Source organism: Anguilla rostrata, chromosome 2 (genome assembly GCF_018555375.3).
Source record: "Anguilla rostrata isolate EN2019 chromosome 2, ASM1855537v3, whole genome shotgun sequence".
Lineage (NCBI taxonomy): Eukaryota > Metazoa > Chordata > Actinopteri > Anguilliformes > Anguillidae > Anguilla > Anguilla rostrata.
Genome location: NC_057934.1, coordinates 49,631,456 through 49,648,677, shown reverse-complemented (window position 1 = coordinate 49,648,677; position 17,222 = coordinate 49,631,456). Strand labels below are relative to the sequence as shown.

The 17,222-nt window shown below is 42.3% G+C and overlaps 2 protein-coding genes and 2 long non-coding RNA genes across 4 annotated transcripts in view; 2 read left to right on the top strand and 2 right to left on the bottom strand.

Moving 5' to 3' along the window:
- cep20 (centrosomal protein 20) lies at nucleotides 1-2,829 on the bottom strand. Its single transcript, XM_064322772.1, has 5 exons — nucleotides 2,673-2,829; nucleotides 1,890-2,087; nucleotides 1,568-1,652; nucleotides 962-1,098; nucleotides 1-504 (listed from the first exon to the last, which is right to left on the bottom strand). The coding sequence occupies exons 1-5, from the start codon at nucleotides 2,698-2,700 to the stop codon at nucleotides 434-436; spliced, it is 519 nt and encodes a 172-aa protein (XP_064178842.1). The 5' UTR covers nucleotides 2,701-2,829; the 3' UTR covers nucleotides 1-433.
- On the top strand, nucleotides 1,191-10,930 carry LOC135248299 (uncharacterized). Its single transcript, XR_010328405.1, has 2 exons — nucleotides 1,191-1,631; nucleotides 10,643-10,930. It is a non-coding gene; the product is annotated as an uncharacterized LOC135248299 (long non-coding RNA).
- LOC135248297 (multidrug resistance-associated protein 1-like) overlaps nucleotides 10,681-17,222 on the bottom strand; it is a 24,383-nt gene continuing 17,841 nt past the window's right edge. Inside the window, exons 14-31 of the mRNA XM_064322771.1 lie at nucleotides 17,129-17,216; nucleotides 16,879-16,948; nucleotides 16,591-16,717; nucleotides 16,220-16,396; nucleotides 15,960-16,127; nucleotides 15,573-15,756; nucleotides 14,972-15,053; nucleotides 14,664-14,781; nucleotides 14,250-14,457; nucleotides 13,812-14,122; nucleotides 13,412-13,611; nucleotides 13,131-13,257; nucleotides 12,788-12,889; nucleotides 12,553-12,699; nucleotides 11,940-12,098; nucleotides 11,395-11,561; nucleotides 11,076-11,270; nucleotides 10,681-10,819 (exon numbers count right to left, since the gene is read on the bottom strand). Of these exons, the coding sequence (XP_064178841.1) occupies nucleotides 10,711-10,819; nucleotides 11,076-11,270; nucleotides 11,395-11,561; nucleotides 11,940-12,098; nucleotides 12,553-12,699; nucleotides 12,788-12,889; nucleotides 13,131-13,257; nucleotides 13,412-13,611; nucleotides 13,812-14,122; nucleotides 14,250-14,457; nucleotides 14,664-14,781; nucleotides 14,972-15,053; nucleotides 15,573-15,756; nucleotides 15,960-16,127; nucleotides 16,220-16,396; nucleotides 16,591-16,717; nucleotides 16,879-16,948; nucleotides 17,129-17,216 (2,739 nt within the window). The 3' untranslated portion in view covers nucleotides 10,681-10,710. The remainder of the gene's footprint in view (nucleotides 10,820-11,075; nucleotides 11,271-11,394; nucleotides 11,562-11,939; nucleotides 12,099-12,552; nucleotides 12,700-12,787; nucleotides 12,890-13,130; nucleotides 13,258-13,411; nucleotides 13,612-13,811; nucleotides 14,123-14,249; nucleotides 14,458-14,663; nucleotides 14,782-14,971; nucleotides 15,054-15,572; nucleotides 15,757-15,959; nucleotides 16,128-16,219; nucleotides 16,397-16,590; nucleotides 16,718-16,878; nucleotides 16,949-17,128; nucleotides 17,217-17,222) is intronic.
- Nucleotides 13,150-16,570, top strand: LOC135248300 (uncharacterized). Its single transcript, XR_010328406.1, has 3 exons — nucleotides 13,150-13,274; nucleotides 15,972-16,151; nucleotides 16,252-16,570. It is a non-coding gene; the product is annotated as an uncharacterized LOC135248300 (long non-coding RNA).

Here is a 17,222-nt window from a genome sequence, read left to right as displayed (position 1 = left end):
TCTCATTAACATAATATATTTATTTGATGAAACATTTAAAAAAATAAATAATAAAAACAGCATTAAATTCAAAAAACATTTCTAATGTATGTTGTGAACAAAAGAACAACCTAATGCATTACAACATATGTAGTACCAACTTTTGTACAGAACGCATACAGTACATGGCTAAAAAGTTTTAGTTTATGACATTGCATGTCTGCTAGTTATTTTTTGATCCATTTGAATAAACCAGGATTAACAGGAAAAACCAACAATTTACAGTATTTTTAAATAAGCATTGATAGCTTGACCTTTCTGCCTTTACTGTAGTGAAACAGGATATAAAAGAACCAAAAGGCACGTGGTTCATCTGACTGAGGAACTGAAAGTGAGATTCAAAAGCAGTTTCATCCCCTTTTGGCAACATGAACATCGCTGTGGTAGGCAATGGTCACCTGTATCCACCCTGCAGGATAACAGCCTCTGTGCTGGAATTCCCAACTGGAGCTGCTTCTGGCATACCTATGGGCAGAGAAATCATCTTATTTGTTGTTTCAAACGGACTCTCCATCAGTTAGTCATGTGACTGCTTAAACTGCTTAAAGAGGGTGGACAGGCAAAGAGACACAGCACCAGAGCACTACTTCCAACACGTATGCAAATCACACAGTTATTACTGTAAACTGGCTCACACCCATCCCCGAGAAGGATGGGTAACTGAAAGGGAGGAAGGTTTACAACCCTGACAGCCTTTAGTGGCCCGTATCTGCCTACAAAATGAAGGTAAGGAAGGTAACTGAAAGTGAGGAAGGTGTACCATCCTGACAGCACTTATTGGCCGGTATTAACTTATCAGTCTACAAAGTAACTGAAAGTGAGGAAGGTAACTGAAAGTGCGGTCAGTTCTGAGGTCAGTTCTGGGGTCGGACCGGCACTATGGTTATGTAACGCTTTGTCTGCAGCTGCACGGTAGCCTCACCTGCTCGGCTGGCTTCGCCTGTGGGATGCACAGCATTTTCTCTGGAGGCTGCTGGAGCTGAGCTCCTGAGGAACCGCTTGCCTCCTTTCTCACCACCACTGCTCAGGAAGTGAGACAGCAACCCATATAACAGGGGGCTAGATGAACAGAAAAAATGTATAGAAATGCCTCACTGAAATTCACAAGTAAAACACATTTCATCAAAGAAAATCACACAGAGAGTGCATACACTAATCCAAGGCTGCCCAATCCTGTTCCTGGATGTCTACCATTCTGTAGGTATTCACTTAAACCCTAAATTGGCACACCTGATTCTATTAATTAGCAGCTCAGTGAGCTGCCAATGAGGCGTACTTTGTTAGGATCGGAGTGAAAACTTACACGAGAGGAAGGTAGATCTCCAGAAACAGGATTGGGCAGGCCTGCTGTAATGCAATGCAAACAGGAGCCACAGACAAAAAGTTAAACCAAGAAAATGCCATATGGATTCTAACTTGACATTGTAAAAACTTGTTCCCGGACTACGTCACTTCAACGTTGCTGATATGTATCTGGCAGAGGACAACTACAGGAAGGCCAGGAAAAGACTATACAGCCTTCACTTACACAGATCTGCAACTGGGGTCTTCCACCACATTCAGCTCATTCGTCATGAACTGCCGATCCAGAGGTACCTCGGGCTGCCCGGACTCTGCACCAAATACATATTGCTCTTAACCAAGTTAACATTACTCTTTTGAAGACAGATAAGTAAAAGAGGCCATCAGATGCAGTCAGGATTTCTCAGGACCATTTAGGCAGCTTTAATATCTAACCCTGTCCTGATATAGCCTAGTTAATAACCATATCTTGCTATCATTACACAGGCCAATCATATATCTATGTGGGGCTAGGATGGACTCAAAATACGTTCCCCAGTTAATGTTACCTGAAATCAAAACGGAAGCGGTATATCGGTATTTGTTGAATTCCAAATACTCGCGGATCAGCTCATTTATGAGAAGATTTTCGTGGGAAAGAGCTGGTCGAGCCTCACTCTGGTCGTCCAGTGCGTTGAAAACCTCAGCTCGAATCCGTGCTTTCAATTGACCCAAGACACCCCGAGCTTCAAGAGTTTCTTTCAGAGCTAGATTGAGAAAATCATTTTCTTTAATTTATAATTATATCACTACTATAGATATGTGGCAACACGCCATTCTACATTTAGCTAACGTTCGCTAACAATCCATCATGTTGCAGGTTAGATTAAAGGGTTCAGTTCTGACGTGATCACAATCACCAAGGATAACGTGTGCTTGCAAAACAGGAGCAATGTACGTTAGTAACCTCATATAACGTTAGCTAGATAGCTAACTAGCTGGCGGTAGAAAATAACTTCTATGAGAGAAAAACCGAGGACATATTCAGTCAAAGACACAGCGAGGTAGGCAACGTTAGCGAATTGCAATCTCTAACGTGCAAAACCTTTTCACGTTGCAATCCTGGTGTAAAACATAGCTTCCAGTTCAGACAGAAACGTTAGCCTAGCTAGCTACATTTGAGGTTTAGCTAGCCAAAGTCTAAAGTTATATCTAGCTAACAACACTAGCTACCTGGCAAGCTACTTTATATTAAATAAAGTATTATGGAACTAGCTCACAAACGTGCATTCTTATTTATACGCAATGATACAGTTCAGTGTTTAATTATACTGCTAACGATTTCAATTTACCAGCTTTCAGCTCGGTGATGGTCGCCATCGTAACTGTTACAAACTAGTGCAAGTTGAAAGGTTAGCCACATATCTTCCCTCGTACGCATGCCTAGAAATGTCTTTAAATAACGAGATTATATTTGTAGGCTACCTGTCTTTCTAGTGTGTACATTAACGACAGAAGTTCCGTTAAATTTATGGGTTGCAATTATTGGAGCGAAAAGGCCATGGTATGGCTCATAAACACGAGTATATTTCATTTTCTCAAAACCCTTGGCGTGTGCGAGCTTTAAAGACAGCGCGATGTTAATGGACATTACTGCTTGGACCTAACAGATCAACACATTTTCAGTAGTCCTAATAGCATTTATTTTCCGTACATCATGGGCTGAATTTATAACCGCATAATCAATTAAACATAGGAAATCGAACATGCCACTTGTAGCTAAGTACGAAACCAACGGTTCAGCGCATGAAACTCAATCTGAACCGGATCTCGTGTCTTCAACCTCCAGCACACCTGATATCTCTGACGTGAAAATGTAGCACGGTTGACCTGCCAACCTTCTCCCATTCAAATTCGGATATGCAAAAAGTAGCCGAATGCGGCGACATTGCTCTGACATTTGCTGCAACACCTTTAGAAAATTAATCAACAATAAATTGGTCTTCTCTATTATACCAAACTTCAAGAATATATGGTTGTTTCATAATGCATTCAACGTCGTGGATCAGAAGTAAAATGCCTAGACGTAGGCTACTGTATATTATTGGTGTACGTGTAGCCTACGTGGTACTGTGCATGGACATGACATATTATTCTCAACGCAGTCGTGACCCAGTAATTCCAGGGTGCAGTGACAATGTGCTCACTGCTGTAATGCGAGGCTATACAAACCAAATGTTTCAATGGATATCAATAGCTCATCGATTTTAACGATTTCAACTGATTGTTCTACTATGGACAGCCTTCATCTCTCATAACTTTTACATACCCTCCCACTGCTTGTTCTGTGCTCTGTGGCTATGGGTGAACACTAAAACCCTACATCAACAAAGCCTAAATTGCAAAGTGAGCAAGCATAGCATTGGTTTAAGTAATTCTGTAAATACATTTTATTTGTCTGATTAGTTCCACTCAAGTGAAACATTTTGTTAAAAAAGGGCATGTGGGGGTTTCCAGTCAAGAGCTTTTATTGGGTTATTGGAATTTGTAAATTTTTTTGTGAACCTATTTGTCTATTGGTTTTTGGGTTTGTGCCATAGATTATTAGTTGGGCAGATATTTATTGTTTTTTTTCCCTTCTTTTTTCTTCTTCTGGGCAATAAGCCAGCAGACTGCTACAGCACAGTACCAATCTGTTTAGCAAATTCCACATTCCACATCATGTTGTGCCACAAAAGATTTTCTCGGTCATAATTTTGGGAATGTAACCATGTAAGTCTCTACCGTCTGGGAATGATTACTCTCTTCAAATAAGTATTCCTGCGGTTAATGGAACATCTGTCCTCATTCTTTGTTATTAGTTCTATTTAAAGTTGTGAACCTGGCAAATTTAATGAAGAAATCATTTCACCATACCAGCTGTGCAGGAATTAAATTAAAAAAACTGGCTGCCAATAAGTACAATTCAGCTCAGGTTTCTCTTTGAAATCCTCTTTTTGGTGAAGCCATCTACAAATTCAATACTGCTACGGAATGTATTTTTCAGTATACCTCTCAGTGTGCTCTGTTCTCTATTTTTCCTTTCACCGATGGTGACCATGCAAGGCAGGGACACTGAATTCTGCCCCCTGGCTCATCAGTACTGCTGGTTTTTATTCCTCCCTTCTAATCATATAATCATAAAATAAATTTTTGGTTCAGACTATCTTGTTTCTCCTTAATGTATGCTATCATAGTAAAGGCTTTTTATCTGCATTTTGTTCAATGGACTTAAGTGGACTTGATCCTGAGTTTGGTTACACTGTTGTAAGTCGCTCTGGATAAGAGCGTCAGCTAAATGCCTATAATGTAATGTAATGTAATGTAATGTAAAATCAGGGACTGATATAACTTGACGCACAGGTGGGTGTAATTTCTGGTGAATCAATGACATCATTGGTCTATGGACTATCAGGCAGGAGAGAAAACAGCAGTTTTTGATCTTGAGGGGTAGATTTTTGAATATGAGGTAGGGTGTATTCAGCTTGTCTGATGATTGCCCTCAAGTGAACGTTTCCCTATCCTGGGAAACTCCTTCTGAGATCAGTGATCAAGATGGAGTTTTGAGATAGCAGGGTACATTTACTGGGGTCTGTTCTGAATATGAAAAAATAAACTTGTTTGTGTCCCCGTAAAGCAAAACAGCCATTTCCCCGACATCTAGTAATAGATAATACTAATAACACCACACTGAAAAGTAACTCACATTTTCATGTTTTTTCTTCTGTTGTTCAACTTGTTATCCAGCAGAGAATTTTTGTGTATACATTGCCATCTGGTGGCCATAAGAAGTATGTGAATTCAATGATTACGATGACAGCTCGGCTGTGAACTTCAAACAATTGTGTTATTCAGATAAGCTGTGGATATAGCCTGGATTGAATATCCCTGCAATATTAAAGTTCTTGCTATAAAATCAATGGTGTTTGCAGTTCAGGTTCCTCCTCCGTGTAATGTGGCCACTTATGATCAATGAAGTGCCAAATGGAGAAGATTGAGCAGTCATGTTGTATGTGAGGAACTGACCCGGAGTCCCATGGCGTTTTAACAATATAGGACTCTACAGGGAAGGTGTCCTTGCGCTACCACTCTCTGGTCTTACGGAGTAGTTCAAGTACAACAAAGTAAGATGATGCTAACAGAATCCCGTGACAAGACAGTTAGCAAAGGCACCCGACCGCTACCAACAGGCAGGAAAAGGACCCCAGCCCAGGTAGTGCAGCCAGCCAAATCTGCTCTGACACACAGAGACAATGGTTGCGATGGGAATGTGTGGCATTTCACGGCCTGTGAAGCAGACCATCAAGACTGCTCCACAGGCCGTGAAATGAGCAGGCACTGGCTCTGGGTCAGAAGGAAAAACCTCAACTGGGCTCCAATTAACATCAAGAGATTGGGAAGACATAATGGGGGTGATTCTGGGATGCTGGAATTTACTGTTGAGACCTCCAGGGATGTAGTGGGCTAATCAACAAAATCAAAGAAGGGTGCCCATTTAAAAACCTCATCATGTCAACTCACTACCCTCCTCAACAATAAGGCTATCTCAAGTGCTCACAAGGGGTTCTTAACCTTGGTGTTTGGACCTTGTTAAATGGTTAAAATGAGAAATTTCTGTTTTGGGATTTTTGTACTCTTCATGCAAAGATAAAAGGGTGTGCGAATGAACAATGGCAGTCTGTGTAAGTAGCCACGGTTTTCTGAGGCGGTGTGCTGAATATCATGGAATTTACAACACGTTGCTGACATTGGCTTTGTCTGGAAGGGTTTTAGCCATTGGTGCAGATGTGATCTGTTTGTGATGACTGGAGTCTGGGGAATGGGAGCCCAGTCTGAGGTGAATGTGGTTTAGGGCTGGTGGGAAGAGCTTGATTAGTGGTTAAGGCAGAGATTCTGTGTCCATATATTCATCAAATCTAGACTTCAGTGCTCGTCCTGTTTAATTAGTTATTTATTTAGTGGAATCATAATGTTCAGTGTTGCTCAAATGTTATCAATGTGAACATACACTCTTGAAACAACTACATTCTTAGAAAACAGAGATTCCTTAAAATGAATTTTAATCAGGCTTTACTAGCAGACGTGCTATTTGAACAAAATGGTGGAGAAAAATTAAGTTGTAAAAAGTAAAAGTAAGATAATTTTAAGTTTAAGTCTAGATGATGGTGTAAGTGAAAAGTACTAGGAAACTTTAATTTAGGTACCACTTGAGGTGTGCTCTATGAATGGTTTCAGTTTTTTCAGGCACTTAAGTTTTATATAACTCCCATTGAGTGCTGGAGATGTGTAGAGCTGCACCACAATTGCAGTCAAATCTATTTCACTATATTTGGCAATGTTACATTAAGCCAGTCTGCCAGTCTGTTGTTACAGGTGTGTTTTTCACTGATTCTGTTTACTCCCAGCTTTGTGTCTGTCTCAGCTGAACACTGTGTTCCTTCAGTTCACTAAGTGAATTGGAAAATGGTGAGCATTGTTGGGCTCAATGGCCTGTTCTCGTCATTATGTTATGATATGATATATTATGTTAATTCTTGATTTTATGTCTTGTGACTTGTTTAGAATATTTTTGATCATTTTAATGTTTAATCATGGTAAGCAAACATCAAATCAATTTTCAATTTTATAAATCATACATCTTGAACAATTTATAAAACCTAAGAGGTACTTTTTGTTATCTATGCAAGCAGAGGCATTTCTGAGCCCTGTGCAAAATGCAGTGTCTGTGGGCCCCCTTCCAATCTCGTAAACATTTTTGAAAACAATTATGGGCATTTTAGAGCCCCCTCCACCTAAGGGCCCTGGGTAGTCAGTCCCACTACTCCCACCGCTGTGACACCCTGGTATGTAAGTATGCACCTTTGGCTGTGATTTTTATGTTTTCTGTACAATTGGAATGCACAATGCCACCACAGTCATTGCTACCTCCGTTGTTAATTTGAATTCTGAAAACAAGAATATGCTCTCCGGAACAGGTGATGTTTCTTCCATACCACAGTTGACAAGTCAGGCTTACACAGGCAAGAATCATGGGAAGACATTTTCATGTGCAGCTCAACAGGGAATCCACAAGAGCCAGATTAACCAGCAGGGGTTGCTGGTGTGCAATGAGACGTCATCATCCAGGCCGGCTGAAAGCCTCCCTTCCCTTGCAAAGCTAGTGGCAATTATGCGTTGCCTTATAAGGCTGCCGGAAACAGTTTTTACTAGCAATGTCGATTCAACACCAGCAGCTCATCCATTCACCCGAACAGTGCCTTGACATTGATGGGACACATAGCAGCCTGTAAAAATGTGGCTTTTGATCAGCTTTGTTTGGTTAAAGGGCGATTTAGAACCACAAACTCTCATTAGAAATGGGTTTGAAAATTATGATCAAATGTGTGTTTCAGTGGTGACTATGCAGGCAACAGCTGCAAATCACTTAAAAATGCCCCCAGAATTACAGGCCTGACTGTAAGGTTCCCATTGTGGGTATCAGCTCTACATCAATTTCATTCTAAATTCCAAATAAATACATTCAAAATGGTTCTCCAGAATATTGCTCATTTTAAATATTTTAATCAGGTAAGTGCAGTACAATGTTGTACCTTATTTTTAATATTTAAGACTTTTTAAAATGAAAGTACAGGTAATTCGTTTTTGGACATTTTCTTTCTCAATCAACCACTTTCTGGTAATCCTATGTTATTTGTTTAGATGAAAACCAGTCATGGCTGCACGTACCATGTTCTGTGTTTTGCATATTCCTTCTCTTCTGCTCTCCTCTTTTTTTAGGTTTAACTCACCTCAGTGTAACCTGACTAGCTGCTAGATTTCTGTTTCAAACATTCAAGGTGTTTGCTTCAAATGGCACAATATAAGTTAGATGTGTGTTGAAGACCTGTGTAGATGTGAATGTAAAAACGAGAGCATAGTTTCTGTGCTTAGCGGAATTTCAAACTTTTCTTGGGGCTTTTACAGCTCATACAATGATGCATTAGTTGTTCATACATTAATCTTGCAGGTGTTATTAATACACAATTTTTTTGGGGAAAGTATATTGCTGAATATATGTGTGCATCCACAAAAATGCCTAATAATATGAATATCATGCATCTTGATTCCTTCCAGAGATTGCAAGCATAAATAATATTGCCATATGCATGTTACCATGTATCTGTCCATTTAAAATGGTCTTTAAAGCTCCTTGCTTGGTCTCTAAGTTAATTTTATATCAATTTAAAAAGAGTATAACAGTGATTGCTTCACTTCTCAACATAGATTAGAGTTGTGAAGCAAACAGATTTGAATTTAGCTAGATGATTATGATATTGTGCATATATCTGAAGTGCAAATATGCAGTTGACAGTGTGTCTGTAAATGCCTGTGTATGGCTTTGAACAGACTGCAGACAGACTGATTCAATGTGAATGACTGACTGCTGTGCCAGGGGACTGACAGTATATAATAAAAGTAATTAAATTCAAGTTTATTGTGAGGCTGAAGACATAAACCCCCTCAAGCGTGTCATTTCAAGGATGTGGACAATGAGAGAATGGTTTAGAGAATACTGCAGTCTTGTGGGTTATGTGAACCTGCGCATCATAATCTCTTCTCTGACAGTTAAATAATGTGTCAAAAGGCAACGTTTCCTCAGAAAAAGCCAAAGATCACTGTTAACAGTTTAAGTTTGGTAAAGTAAATAAAGCCATGAATCTATGCCACAATATGGCCACTCCTACAGTATGTGATGATGTAAAGAAAAAGTTAGCTACTGAATCAGGTTACTTTAAGGGGTGCCGCTGTGCAGTTTAAGTTTTGCGTATATTAGTTCTTTGTCCCTAAAGCTCACAAGTTTCCTGATGAACTGTTTGACCATTCAAATATCAATAACCAAATGTTTCCAAAAAGTTTATTTTTTTCAACATAGAGGAACAATTTAACCTTGAAGTCTAACAAAAGTAAGATTTAATACAAAAAGTATAAATATAATACATTCTTTACAGTTGTATTTAAAAGCACATACATTTCCTCTTTACATAAAAATAGTTTTACCTTCTTATTTTTGCATATTGTATTTACCACTAAGATTAAAAATATGCACAAATTTCAGCAAAAGTTTTCTTCTCTGCTGAAAATTATTATACATTTCACTAATTTTTTTCTGTTTTTATATAAAAGCCTGCCAGAATGCCTCCTTTTTCAAATGGACTTTGGAGGCCAAGTGATAGAAAATATAACACGTAGGTGAATGAAAAAAACATTTCAGAGCTGCCAAACACCAGCTTGGAGAAGGAAGCAGAGGAGAAGGCATATACTGCCCCCTGTCGGTTAACACAGGTACTTCACTCCTATGTGCATGGCTTGCATTTGCTGACAAGCATTTGCTTTCTCTGTACACGTGTGTGTGTCACCAGTACCAGTGCAACATCCATGGTTTAGCATTCAAGTTAAATTACCTTCAGAAATGCAGTCTTTTTTACTGATTTAAATGTTTACTTTCCTCAAAATAAAGCTAACACCGCAAAATACTTGAGGCCCAATGTCTTGGCTCATTTTTGTGTTTTGTCCTTGCATAACACTCATAAAATGCTTGCTAACATGCCTTCTGAGATTGCAACGACTCTTGCAATACAGGTTTGAAAGGCTAAGCTAGAACAACAGTACCGAAATGAGAACTCATGCCACAGTACCTCATATTTTTAGAACTTTGGTATATTATAAAGATTTCGCCAGACAAGGCTTTAGCTAGCTAGCCTCTTTCTGCTGAAGCTCTATTTACAGTAATATGAAAGTTTAATTTGGTGGAGACTCCTTAGCTAATGAGAACTATGTTTCTTCCAATAAAATGCTCTGGAAAATGATATAAAACATCAAATATTGAGTGATATAAAATGGACACTTGTACTGTATTAACATTTTCCACCACAGTTTTTGATGTAGTTAAAACCTGTCCAATTTGCCTGTAGTTCTTCTTATCCTTGGGCTCCAGACGTTTATGTACAGTTATATACAGCATGTGCTATACCAAAGAGCCCTCTCTAAAACCTAGTATGAGCACCAGTATTACAGTGAGCCCTAGATGTCTCATGCTGTTATTCTGAGAATGGCCTCTCTGAGCACCTGCACAGTATTTGGCACCGCTGCACAGCCCCGTGCCAGAGGCCAGCACAGATGGGGGCCATGACCCCTTGAGCTTTAGTACTGGATATTTATGGCTTGTAAAAAGCATTTTGATTTCCTTAACAGTCCTAGCTGCCCTGGAGCTTGAAATGGCTATCTGTCCCCCCTCTTTGATCAGGACGACTACTGGGAGGATGCTGCAGGACCTCTGGCTTTCCCCGCCCTGGATTCCTTTGGCTGGAGGCCTCACACCAGTCCAGCCTCCCTGCACATTCTGTAGAAATGGCCACGCTGCGTGATGAGATTGGACGGGGAGTCCATCTCTGCGATGTGTCCTTTGTCCATTACAATAACTCTGTAAGCGATAAAAATGAGTCAGCTTTTTCATAATGGCAGGAATTAACATCTTGTATGCCACTTTCCCATCTTTCACTGATATTAAAGCCCAGTTTTAGCAACTCCAAAATGCAGTACATGTATTACATATTACAAGTTGATATGATCTGCTTACTATAAGTTGATGTGCTTATATCAACCAACATGCACACTGTACAGTGCCATTTTATTCTCACATCTATCTTTGTGGTCAACTTTTTGATGGTGCTCCATACCTGGTATAGTCCATTATGGTGTTCAGGCGATGAGCGATGGTTAGAACTGTGCAGTCTTCAAACTGGCTGCGGATGGTGGACTGGATCAGATTGTCTGTCTCCATGTCTACAGCCGCCGTGGCCTCATCCAAAACCAGGATTTTGGTCTTGCGGAGGAGGGCACGAGCTAGGCACACAAGCTGGCGTTGCCCCAGACTGTGTAAGAACATGGAAAGCAGGCACATGAGTCAAAGATGGAGAGACCAATAGAGGGAGGAGTTGGAGACTGGAAGGTGCAGCTACTGAAACGGTGCATTGAAACACGAGGGAATATTCTTACCTGAGGTTTTCTCCTCCCTCTGAGCACTCATAGTTCAGCTTGTCTGGAAGGCCTGACACAAAGTTCTTCAGATGGGCGAGCTCCAACGCGCTCCACACCTCCTCATCGGAGTATGCGTCAAAAGGGTCGAGGTTCATACGCAGGGAGCCAGAGAATAGCACAGGGTCCTGAGGCAGGCAGAAGAAACACAATGCTACTGTATGGGAGCAGCTTTTTCCCAAAGGAACAGAGGAGAAGCTAGACCTGTCAGGGGGAGAGGCCCTTTCTAAACCATCACTTTGTCATATTGTATTGGCTCTTTGTCACATTAATTGTTTGGTCTGGACAAAGTGCTCCCTTGAAATTCTTCTGTATCTCTGAAGTTAGTATAACAGCTTTTAATTGTTATATACACTGGTGCTGGAACATGTTACAAGAGCAGATAAATTGGACCTGCTTTTCATCCATCTAGGCAGTTGGGGGACTATATGCACATGCACCCTCACTAAACAGTAGATCTCAGTATTCTCTTATGTATTATGTGTACAGCAACTGGTTCACAGTACCTGTGGGATAATGGTGATGCGAGACCTCAGGTCATGAAGTCCTATCTCAGCAATGTTGATTCCATCAATGTAAATATCTCCTTTGGCAGCCTCCAAGATCCTAAAAATTCCAAGGGCTAAAGAGGACTTCCCAGCTCCAGTTCTGCCCACAATTCCAACCTGAGGAGGATGAAAACACATTGTGAGATTATTAGGTGTTACACAAAGGCATCCTTTTCCCCATAAATGTTCAAATTCTGGGCGGCAAGGTGGTGCAGTGAATAGCACCATTGCCTCAAAGCAAGAAGACACTGAGTTAGGGTTCAGGCTTTTAGGCTTTCTGTGTGGAGTTTACAGGTTCTCCCTGTGTCAGCGTGGGTTTTTGCCAAGTATTCCGGTTCCCTCCCACAGTCCAAAGACATGCAGGAGGGTAAATGGAGACTCTAAATTTCCCATAGGTATGAATATGTGAGTAAATGGTGTGTGGGTCCTGCAATGTAATGTATAACTGTCCAGGGAGTTTTCCTGCCTCTCCCCACCCACATGCTGGGATAGGCTCCCCCTCCCCCAACCCTGACCAGGAATAAGCGGTTTCATAAAATGGATGGATGGATGCTAAAGTTTATACACTGACCTTTTCTCTCTCCTGGATTTGCAAAGAGATGCCCTTCAGAGCCCATTCCAAGCCCTTGCGGTACTGGAGCCCATAGTCATGGAATTCAATGGTGCCTGTCTGAGGCCAGGCTTCTGGGAGGGGCTTGCTCTCCACCGTCCAAGCCGCCTACAGGACACACATGAGCAGCGTTTATTTTGCAGGGTTCAGAATCTTCTGGTATCCACAAAGCAAACTTTAAAAACTGGACGCTCACCTCTTTGGGAGTCTCAGCATACTCCTTCACCCTCTCCACCGATACAATGTTGTTCTCCACATCTGTCCATGATCGCACAATCCAGCTCAGAATTCCTGTCACCTGCAACACATAGAGAAGCAGCGTGTTAATAGCTGTAGTCACTTTTACTTACATAGCATTCAGTCATTATCATACTCCCTCAAATTAAGGACAATAGCGAGTGTCGATTTTCACACTGTGCTGCCAGAGGATGTAATCTCATAGAGGAAATGGTGGACCCGCGATATTTTTCACACACTGCGTAGGATCAGCATTTATCAATGTCGTATTTTTTGTGCTCTACAAAGTGAGTTTTGCTTACCTGGAGGGAATGGGACACAGCCAGACCCACAATGCCAGGACTCAGAGTATCCTTCCCCATTACTGAGAGGATCGCAGCTGCAAGGACCACGGCATTGCCCAGGAACTCAAGATTCACCGCCAACCACCTACAGATCACACATGGGTAAGTTATAATTTCATAAATAATGTTGGTGACCCGATGGCCTGCACTATAAGAGAGCCTATTGTCTAGTCCTCAGAGTCAGACCATTGAACTGTCTGCGGAGGTCAATCTTGTGTCACAATGTCACTGAACCTGACCTGGTGGCCACAAATCTTGGGAAGTAGGAGGTCTGGTTGTGGTCGACCCTGTGGTTGGCCTGGAGAATGAACCTGGGCTGTTCCCCAAATGCTCGGATCACACTGGCTCCCTGCACCGTTTCATTGAAGTGGGTGTAGATGGGCGAGCGGCTCACGGACTCCAGCCTGCGCAGCTGGCAGGATGTGGCCACGTAGAAACTCTGTAAAACGGTGGAAAAAATCACACAGGCTTTGCTGAACCTACGATGCCAATAAGGATTATTCAGCTTTCCCAGTGGCACTGAAAACCGCTTGGGTCAGCTGGTGGAAGAAACTGACCAAAACTATAACCAAGATCAGCACAGTCCAACAACACCACAAATCCCCGACACAAAATTTCTGAGAGGCACTTTGTGTGTACCTGAATGAAGGCATAGAGCAGTGCGAGGGGAATGATGACCACTGCTGTGAAGGGCGTTGCTAGCAGGACAATGATGCAGACTTCCAACAGCTTGAACAGGTAGCTCAGCATCATCTTCAGCCCTTCAGGAATCATGCAGTCAATGGCGTCCACCTCTTTGGAGAAGCGGTTGAGCAAGTTGCCACTGGGCGTGCACTCAAAAAAGGACATGGGGGAGTGCAGCACATTGTTCAGCAGCTCCATGTGCAGGTGACGGGACGCAATGATGCCCCCAACTGAGATCGCCACCGTCGTGCCAAAAATAGCCCCCCCTGAAATCAGAACAAAGTCCCTTCACATCAGCTTCACATGACTTTCTGAGCATATAATTGTAAATACACAATGGATGGAGCAAGCGATTTGGTTTGGTCCTTGTTGTGATATTAAGTGGTCGCTCACCCTGTGCAAAGCCTAGCGCCCCATAAACGCCCAGCTTCAGGTCCGTATTGATTTGTGTGCCATTGATGATGGGATCGTCAGCCCACAGGCTGAGCCAGTAGTTGTAAGTCAGTGACGCTGCCTGCTGGAAGATGTACAGGAAGAGGATGGGCAGGATGAGCGGCAGGCCAATGGTCTTGAAGTACTCCACATACATTTCCAGCTTCACCTGCAGGAATCCACAGAAGCAGCAAAGATCAAGATACAGAGCAAGAGCATGAACAGAAATCAGTAAACACTTCATTATGACAGGGCTAGCTTACATGCACATTTACAGAGAGTGATAACAAAGTGAATGCTCATTATTGTGGATTATTAGACCTGAGTTAAGTGATTAAGTGAGCAAGGTCACTCGAGAATCAACAGTGAACTCACCCTGCCAGTGCGGGCCCTGTCCACTTCCGTCAGCTTCCCGAGATCCTCTGGGACCTGCTCTTGCTCTGTGTCAGATATGGGCTCCATGGTCTGCAGGTTGGTGCTGACCGTGTCACCTCTGTGAAGAGTGCACAAAGACAGGCTTTACCTTACCTTACTTACTTTCCACAGTGCCCTGGAATGCCCTATGAGAACCATTGTTTACATTTTACTGTCAGATGTTTTGCCCAGAGCCTAACATTAACACAGGACTCATAAATTCTGAAAGAGCAATATACAGTAAGCCCAGCAGCTGTCTGTGTCCATACCCAATGAGCTGCTCTTGGGAGAGGTCCCTTGACACAGGCATAAAATCTGTCATGCTGAGCCTTGAGGATGACTTCCTGGTACCTGCAACATAGCCACAAACAAAACATACATTATTCCCCGTGGACTAGATCACAACATTCACTTTTTATGAGCCAATAAAGATCAGACATTCAGATCAGAGGGATGCACCTCATACTGCTTAGAAGAAAACAGCCTTTATCTTTCACTTCATAATAAAAGCATCATCATTACAACAGCCAACCGCTGGATTTAAGAGAGAAAGGAAAAAGAAAAGGGGTTCTTGGTTGAAAGTTGTAGTTGAAAAGACTTTTCCTTCATAAGTAAATGATTAAGGCTAGGAGGAGAGTGCCTCATTAAGTTTGGGAAATAATTTATTTCGTCTTCATAAGAAGTATAACTAATGAACAAAGAATGCAAGCCACTGAAGTGTGTTTTGATATAATTTCCCTTATTATATGCCACAAGCATGCTTTGACAGGACTGCTCTGCACTAGTTAAAGCTAAATTTAAATGGAGTGGTTTCATAGTTGGATGCTGAAACCTCCAGTGGCTTGCTGAGTGCAATGGAACATCTCTCACCTCTTTGCACAGAGCTTTCTTTGCGTTCAGAGCTGGCAAAGGCGTGTATGAAGTCCGCAAAGGCACCATGCCTACTCAGCAGCTCCTGGTAGGAACCCATTTCTGTGATCTCCCCATCCATCAGCACCAGGATCAGGTCCGCCTGTGGCAGGAAGCTCATGCCATGTGTCACCAGGACGCGTGTCTGTGAGCATAGCATCGCAGTGTTAAACCGTATGCTTTGCAGAAAAAAGGGAAATACTGTTTTGTGATTCACAAGGTCGGGTTTTGCTGTATCAAACTGAGGTTTGTCTGTGCCTGTGAGTGTAACAATGTGTCTGTGGATAAAAGAGTGCACTTGACAGTTTGTTAGTAAAAGCAGTGCATTTGATTGTCTGTGGGCATTACCTTGTCTCTCAGTACACCCCTTGGCCCGATGACTTTGTCAAAGATGTGCTGACCCACATGAGCGTCCACAGCAGACAGGGGGTCATCGAGGAGGTACAGATCAGCCTTTCTGTACACGGCACGAGCCAGGCTCACTCTCTGCTTCTGCCCCCCTGAGAGGTTCAGGCCCTGAAACGCGATTAAATACCAAAGGTGATGTTTCAAATCCTCACCCATTTATTTGAGTGACATGGAAAGGGTGGCATGGAAGTATGTCTAACCTTCTCCCCAATCTCTGTGGCATCCCCAGCAGGCAAGATCTCCAGGTCTGGCAGCAGGGCACAGGCCTCTAATACCCGCTGGTACCAGCTCTCCTTCCTCTCACGCCCAAACACAATGTTGTCTCTCAGAGTGGCGTTCTGGATCCAGGCTTGCTGAGGCACGTAGGCAACTGAACCCTGGGAAGCAGAGCAGAGGCGGCTGTGGAGATGAGCTGGGAGAAAACCTTAGCTTTGCTTACAGTCTTTCTATAGTATGCTAATTCCCTACCAATGTGTGAAACAAACTATGGTACCGTTACAGTTTCAATTTAGATTTCATATTTTCTGCAGTAAATCAGACTACTAAAATTCCTGCATTTGTCTTTATGTACCTTGACTAAGACACCACCGCTTCTCTTCTCCGTTTCCCCGAGCATTGCAGACAGAAGAGAGGACTTTCCACTGCCCACGTGACCTACCACTGCAACCAGAGAGCCCCGTGACACACGCATGCTGATCCTGTAAACACGGGCAGAGATCAGTCAGGCCTGCTAAACCTCATAAAATCATTCTCATAAAATTGCGGTACATTATGACATCCCAACCAACTATGCAGGCTTTATTAAACTGACTGTGGCGCAGAAACCGTAAAATGTCGCAATATACTGAACCTCACTCACCTCTTGAGACATGGAGGTCCCTCTTTAGACCAGCTGAAAGTACCATTATCTACCACCACTGCATCTCCATCTGGGAGAGAGAGAGAGAAGGGGGGGGGGGGGGTCAGTAGGCTATACACCTTGCATCAGAACTCATTTTATATGTGCATTTTACATCACTAAACATGATGAAATTGTCAACAATATTGAATTGTTCACATGCCGACATATGCTCCAATTTAAGTAAGACCAACCTGACAGGACAACTCACCTGGGCTGAAAGGTGCTTTGTTTACGCTCTCAGCCTTTAGTTCCTCTTGACAGAGAAATTTTCCAAGACGTTTCAGTGACACCATGGCCTAAAA